The following is a 7,312-nucleotide window of genomic DNA, read 5'->3' on the forward strand; positions in this document are numbered from 1 at the left end:
TTAAAAAAAACTGATTAACAACACCACCATAATGCAAGAGATGTATGTTTGTACACATAGATCCCCTTTCCCGAATGCCGGCCTCTGCGTGACTTCTATCACTAGAAGAGCAGCCAGTCAATCAGAGAGTACAACGTAGGGATGCTACACTGATTGGTTATGTGCTCCTGTGCTGTCAATCATGGCTTTCCCCATATATTTCTATGGTGAGAAAGGTGTTAGAAGAAACCTTTGGTTTTAGAAAAAGGTGTTCGAAAAAAACCTCTCTTTTCTCTCTTCTTTCTTCTCTCTTTTTTTTTTTTTTACAATTTGCTATTTATGTTGTCGAGGGCAGCATCCCCATCTGTAGAATTTAACTATTTTTGTTGATATAAGTAATTTGAAGTTATATAAAATATTGAGTCACTTTTACTGGTGCAGAAGATGTTTTTTCCTTTCCCCAATTTTCCTTCAATTGAAAATATGGTGAGAAAAGTCCCATAGAAGTGTATGGTGGGAACTGCGGCATTATGTGGTTATCCTAAACTTAATTGAGGTCAATACAGGTCAAGCTTATGGTTCACCTTAATTAAGCTTGCGGTTATTCACATAAGTGCACAGATTATAAAATCAGTATATGTCTAGATGAGAACTAAGTGAGCCCGCATTATCTCCTGCTCCAATAGAGAGAAACGAAACCCTGCTTGATCTCATATGTATCACTTAAGAATATAAAGCCACATAGCGATTCTGAGAGACAAAGTGTTATGTAATTTTGTGACAAGGGACTACTGATTATTTACTATCAGCAGCAATGTTAGCTGTAAATAAGTCCTTTATTTTGTTACAATAAAAATTAAGATAAGATTACCACATATTAACAGCTAAAAGATATAAGGCTGCCAGAGTTCAATCTTTGAACTGACACCTGCTGTTCCTCTCTTATGCGATACAATTGTATCATTATGCTTATCATTTTCTTTTAGTGGATGTAACAATATTTAAGGAGTTCAGGAGGGCACTCAGATGCTTCTGAGATATATTTGAAGCTGAGCCAGAGTTCTGTTATCATCCCTGTGATACAATTAAAAACACAGTACACAACATTGGGAGATCGTTTTATTAAGTTTATCTACTACTAGACACAGCAAATCATCAGAGCATTACCATCATTATACCAAAGCACACACCATGAAAACTGGAGTCCTGTTTTCCTAACGGTCTCATATTACGAACCCTGGGAGGGATCAGAAAATTTGAGACATTTATCTAAGGAGTTCCTTCACAGCTAGCAAAAATATAGCTATATAGGAAATACATACTCCTGACACACTCTCCATTGTCCTGATACCTTATGAACAATATAGAAGTCATTTGGGTGACATCTAGTGCGCAGCTCTTTCAAATTTTAATCACGATTTCTTTCTTATTCACATTTCTTCATTTTTTCTTTTATTTTTCGCTGGTTTTACTATATATTACAATAAAAGTTATATTTTAATAAATGATTGTGTGCACCACTTTAGGGCATTTTGAACCCTTTCCTTCTCTCTCCTTTGCAGGTTATTCACATAATGCCACAGTTGCCACCAAACACTTCTATGGGATCTTTCTCACCGTACAAGCATATTGGGGAAGCTGTCATTGACAGTGCAGGAGCACTACTTGGCACTCCCTTATTGGCTGGTAGCTCTCTTAGTGACTGAAGTCACATGGAGGTTGGTATTCGGGAAAGGGAATCCATGTGGTGTGGGTAGATCATCAACATCTGAGGAATAATTAATTGGACAAACAATCCTTTAATTAAAAGGACATGTATACCTGTAGTTCATAAGACTTCATGCAAGCACTAGTCTAGAATTTTACATCATTCTGTTCTATTTAGCATTTTTAAATGTTGGTGGCACTTTATGCTTTCTGTGTAGGCAGCTGGTTGTGTGCCCCAAACAGGGTTCCTTTTAAGTTTCCAGTTTCGTCTGTTAATGTTTCTTTCTGAATATTTAAATTTTCTTTAAATTTATACAACAAATGAAAATAAATGTAAGCAGCTTGCACTTCATTTTTATCCAAGATTTTTACTTTTCCCATAATGACATAATTTATGCTTGGCTTAAAGTTGTAATTTAAAATAAAAAAACTTTTTGTTTATTTTACACTGTACCAATAACAGTCAAAGTCAATTTAATGTATACTGTAAAAGCCACCTAACATTATAGCTAAAAAGTAAAAAAAAAAAAAAAAAAAAATCTCAGGGAGAGCATAATACAACTAAACAACTACATTATGTTATGGAATTTAAAGTTTCAGTTTATACTGTTAACAGGAATTCTTAGAAAAATTCTTGTTAAATTGCAGTCATTTTTTCTTGTAAATGTAAAATGATAGAAAAAAGAAAAATGTGAAATTAAAATATTTATTTTTTAATATTTATTAATAGTTTCTTATATAGTGCAGCATATTCCATTGTGATTTACAATTGCTACAACAGTAATAACACAAAACTGGGTAACAACAGACAGCTATATAGAGGTAGGAATGCCCTGCTCACAGGTTTACAATCAAAAGGAAAATAGGCACTGATACACAAGGATAGGTGCTATCTATTGAATAATGTTCCAGCCAGATTGCAGCGTTTCTTGGTGGGCTGTATGATATAGTCACACAGCAATGTTGACTAGGAGGGGGTCAAACTGAAGAAAAAGAAAATACTGTATGTGAGGATGTGTGGACTGTACAAAGGAGATGTAATTAGATATGAATATTTATGAAGGTTATCAAGACGGTTATGAAATTTGCTAAAAATTTGTAATGCACAGTCGCACAGGATTCAAATATAAAAGGCCCCCAAGTATGTATTGCTACTGATATGTTAGGGGGTGCTACCACTTATACAAAATGACTTGAGACTAAATAGAAGAAAAGGATTGAAGTGTCATAATGTGGTGCACAAACCAATTTAAAATATAACTTTTAAAAGATATGTGTTAATATCATAAATGATTAAATAAGCGAAAATAAATTAAAATGGAAGGTATAAGAAATAAAAAAAAGGTGAAAAGACAGTATTAAAATGTGTTGTGTTCAATGCCTCTAGTGTAATGTCTCAATAAACATCTGATTTGTACCAAAACTGTTTCATGTGTCTCTGTTTGGTAAGACATATACAGTATCTGATCCACCCAACCTTCAAAAGATGTTGGTTTTGTATTTGTATCCAGTGTATATTCTCATTAAATATTGTGGTAATATTCCACATTCATATACTTCAATTCTCAAAGTATTAAATACATCAATATTACAAGGGGTTATAGAATAGTTATTGTTAATACTTTTAGTATGGAATCCCTTTCTTTTAGAGGTTTAAATATTATTCAGAACATATTTATTCCATTTCCACAGACAAAACCAAAGCTCTAAAGTATAATCTCCGCTGTTTTAACAAGGTACACAGTGTGTTTTAGTCTATTTTGTATTGCAACCAACAAATAAAAGTGAGCAACCACTTTTTTCCTATGACTTGTACAGTAATGGTGAATCTTTATTTTAAGATTCAAGCAAAGCTTAATTTATTAACATAAATTGTTTCTTCTCTGTTTTATAAGTGTGAAAAATATTATGGCTTTTATTAGTATTATATACACACCAAAGAGAGAGAGAAAAATTGATGGATTCATATACAATGTACTCTGGCGATTGATGGGTAATGTATACTAATTAAAGGTTAGCTGTTATACTTTGATACAGGGTAAGATCTCTGACAGAGTACTGATTCCCTGTGACAGGGGATTATGGTCTGTGAGAAATCACTCCCTCTTGATGTATAAAGCTATTAGTTTATCAGGTTCATGTAATGGTACATTAAATCTGTGAGGACTATATATTAGGGATTTTTTTAGGCACACAACAAGGTCACCAACGCAGCGTTTCACTTTAGCTTTGTCAAGTCAAAAGATTATGGAATTTGATAAGCTTGCCTGAAGATGTGAGTTTTCAGTGAACGCTTAAAGGTTTGAAGGCTAGAGGAGAGTCTTATTGTGCATGGGAGGACAGGGGTTAAAGTGGGGGAGGAAGAGGTGGAACTGAGTTCCACCACTTGTAATGGTAGGGGGAACTGGTTCCACCTCCTCCATCGCCATGCACAGTAATTCCAACAGAAAAGCAGGCCACATCACCTACGTCAATAGATGATGCAGGCATTGCTAGTGTTACTGATGAGCTGCAGCCACCTTCCCCTTCCTCAGGTCCTGGTGGCTCCATTGTCCTCCTCCATCTACAGCCCATCCCTCCTGGTACTCACAAACGCTGTGTCTTTTGGACAGTATTCATCACCTCCTCAGGTCCCATCGGCTTCATTTTCCAGCATGGCGTATAAGATGTCATGCTGTCACTGCAGCTGAAGTAAAGAGGAGCCATGAAGAGTAGCAGGCTCTGTGCATCTTGAAGACAAGATGAGAGGGGGCTGAAGGGACAAGGGAGGAGGGAAAGCTACTGAAGGGATACAGGGCATGGAGCTGCTGGAGGTACACAGGCAATGAGCTGCAGGAGTGACAGAGGCAGAGATGTGTATAAAGGGCACTACTGTAGGCATTATGTGTATAAGTGGTTATAAAGTATGGAAAGTAGGGCACTAATTTATAGTTTGTAGGGGGGTGTCAAAAACACTAGCACTGGCTCCACTTAATGTGAGGGTGGGTGGTAGGTGGCGGGGTAAATGAGTTTCACCGCCTCTCCAGGACCACTTTAAGCTCTGTGGGAGGACATTCCATGGAGTAGGTGCAGCCCAAAGAAGTCCTGCAATCGTGAATGGGAGTGAGTAATGCGTGTGGATGAGAGATGCAGATCTGTGCAGAGTGGAGAGGTCTGGTTGGGATATATTTTGAGATATAGAAAGTTAAGAGATGTATGTTGGTGTAGTTTGGTTAATAACTTTATATGTAAGTTAAAATATTTTATATTGAATACTATAGAATACAGACAGCCAATGGAGGGTCTGACAGAGTGGATCAGCAGATGGTGAAAGTATAGCAAGGAAGATCAGCCTCTCAGCTGCATTTAAAATGGATTGTAGTGGTGAGGGTCTTGCTTTTATAAGACCAGTACAGAAACAATTGCAATAATCAATGCGGGAGATGATGAGTGCATGGATTAGAGATTTTGGAGTGTCTTGAGTAAGATAAGGTCATATTTTGGATATGTTTATTAGATGTGTGTAACATGATTTAGAGACAGATTGAATGTGGGGAGCAAAGGACAGTTCACAGTCAAAGATGACACCTAGGCAGTGATCTTGTATGGTAGGGTTGATTGTCAACTTATCAATAGTGATAGAGATATCACGTTATATAATTCAGGTTATGCACCACAAATCATGGCTTCCATACTTTGTGGTATTTGGGGATGGTATTAATAACCAAAATAATGTATTTCATTGAAGATATTTGCCATATAACATTGATAAATTAAGTAAGAGGTGAGGAAAGGGGATATTTCCAGCATCTGGCTACAAATACTTTGGCCAGAATGCAGACATGCATGATTAGTTTGTCTGTGGATTTGTTCACTGAATGCAAGGGTTCATGAAGTACCAATGGATCACTAGATACTGTTGTAGGCGTGATCTGTGAAAGAAGAGCCAGAGTAATGTTTCAAAGCTCTTGAATTACAGGGCACTGCCACCAAATTTTTAAAAAGTGCCAACCGTGCCCAGTTCCACCAATATTGATGGTATGAGAGGAAATAATGCCAGTGAATTTTCGCTGGTAACATGTGCAACCTTTTTAGATCACCAAATCTAACTAAAATATGAATGATGATAAATGTCCTATCTACTCATCAATAAAGTTTCAGCAAATCTATATTCCAAAAGACATATACTTTTGAAGAGTAAGTGTAAGCCTCATCAGTATTTTTTTATTTTTTTTATTTTGTACATCAGTTTCTATAGACAAGTTTACAGATAGCATCCTTCACTTCCTTGTTCCTTAGGCAGTAGATGATCGGATTGAGAAATGGCGTTACCACTGTGTAGACAACAGACACTAGTTTGTTAGAATTAACAGATTGAGCCTTGCTTGGCCTTGCATACATGAACAATGTGGTAGAATAGAATATGATCACAACAACCAAATGAGAGGCACATGTAGAAAAAGCCTTTTTACGCCCACTGGAATGTGGGATTTTAAGGATTGTAGTAAAAATGCACAAATACGACAAAAACGTAAGCAGGAGTGGTACTAGGAGGATAATTAATGCAAGGATGAAATCCACAACTTCAGTTACCTTCATATCCGTGCAGGCAAGATTGAGCATAGGAGACACATCACAATAAAAGTGATTCACATGGTTTGAATAACAAAAAGTGAGCTGGGAGATATAATACATCTTTATAAAAGATATGGTGAAGCCAATGAGCCAGGTGCCAACTGCCAGAACTAAGCAAAAACGCTGATTCATTATAGTGACATAATGTAACGGATTGCAGATAGCTACATATCGATCATATGCCATAACAGTTAATATCACACACTCAGTACAGCCCAAGTAAAGGAAGAAGAAAAGCTGAGACATGCAGCCAGTATATGAAATCCCCCTATTAGCTGTCAGACATATGGAAAGTAGTTTGGGCACAGTGACTGTTACATACCAGCTCTCCAGGAAGGACAAGTTACCCAGAAAGAAGTACATCGGTTTGTGGAGCTTTGGGCTTTTCCAGATGATGATAATGACAAGAAAGTTTTCAACAATGGTCAAAATGTACATGAAGAAAAAAATTAAGAATAAGAGGATCTGAATAGGGGGAGAAGTGGAAAATCCTAAAATAATAAAAGAATTGATGTTTTTTGTAAGATTTTCCATCACTCAAGATCTATCCTGGAAGAGTCCACAGTCACAGTGGATTTTCAGAAAGAAATTACTTCAATATAAACAAAGTTAAGAGTTAAAATTAATTTCATGTTAGCATTGTAATGATTACATTAATATGATCATATGTTACAATACTAGAAACAGCATAGTACTGTATATATTATCAGAAAGTGGCTAATGAAAAATGAAATGGAAAGAAAGTAAATGAAAAACCATAGCCAACAAAACTGTACAGTTCTGATTGCACTGTTTTTGGGTTATATGTACAGTACTCATTTTGTTTTGGCTATTAATTTATATATCTCTGCGTTAGAGTCACATTAGAGTTAGAGTCACTATTTAATATAATAATAATAATAATTCATCTCGACTGGCACTGCAATGATGGTTTGGTTGTTTGATTGCAGACAGTACAAATTTAGAGTGAAGGCTGGATGTAAATTTCTGATGCACAAATGTTTTGTGGTCA

General features: G+C 36.1%; 1 protein-coding gene across 1 annotated transcript; it reads right to left on the minus strand.

Moving 5' to 3' along the window:
• Nucleotides 1-5,910: 5,910 nt before the first annotated feature.
• On the minus strand, nucleotides 5,911-6,834 carry LOC134968137 (olfactory receptor 6B1-like). Its single transcript, XM_063944031.1, has one exon. It carries the CDS (start codon nucleotides 6,832-6,834, stop codon nucleotides 5,911-5,913), a length of 924 nt encoding a protein of 307 aa, XP_063800101.1.
• Between the last annotated feature and the right edge of the window lie 478 nt (nucleotides 6,835-7,312).

Source organism: Pseudophryne corroboree, chromosome 1 (assembly GCF_028390025.1).
Source record: "Pseudophryne corroboree isolate aPseCor3 chromosome 1, aPseCor3.hap2, whole genome shotgun sequence".
Taxonomy (NCBI): domain Eukaryota; kingdom Metazoa; phylum Chordata; class Amphibia; order Anura; family Myobatrachidae; genus Pseudophryne; species Pseudophryne corroboree.

Bases quoted from the DNA above. Each gene is read 5' to 3' on its own strand.
- LOC134968137 (XM_063944031.1), bottom strand. From the start codon at position 6,834: ATGGAAAATCTTACAAAAAACATCAATTCTTTTATTATTTTAGGATTT.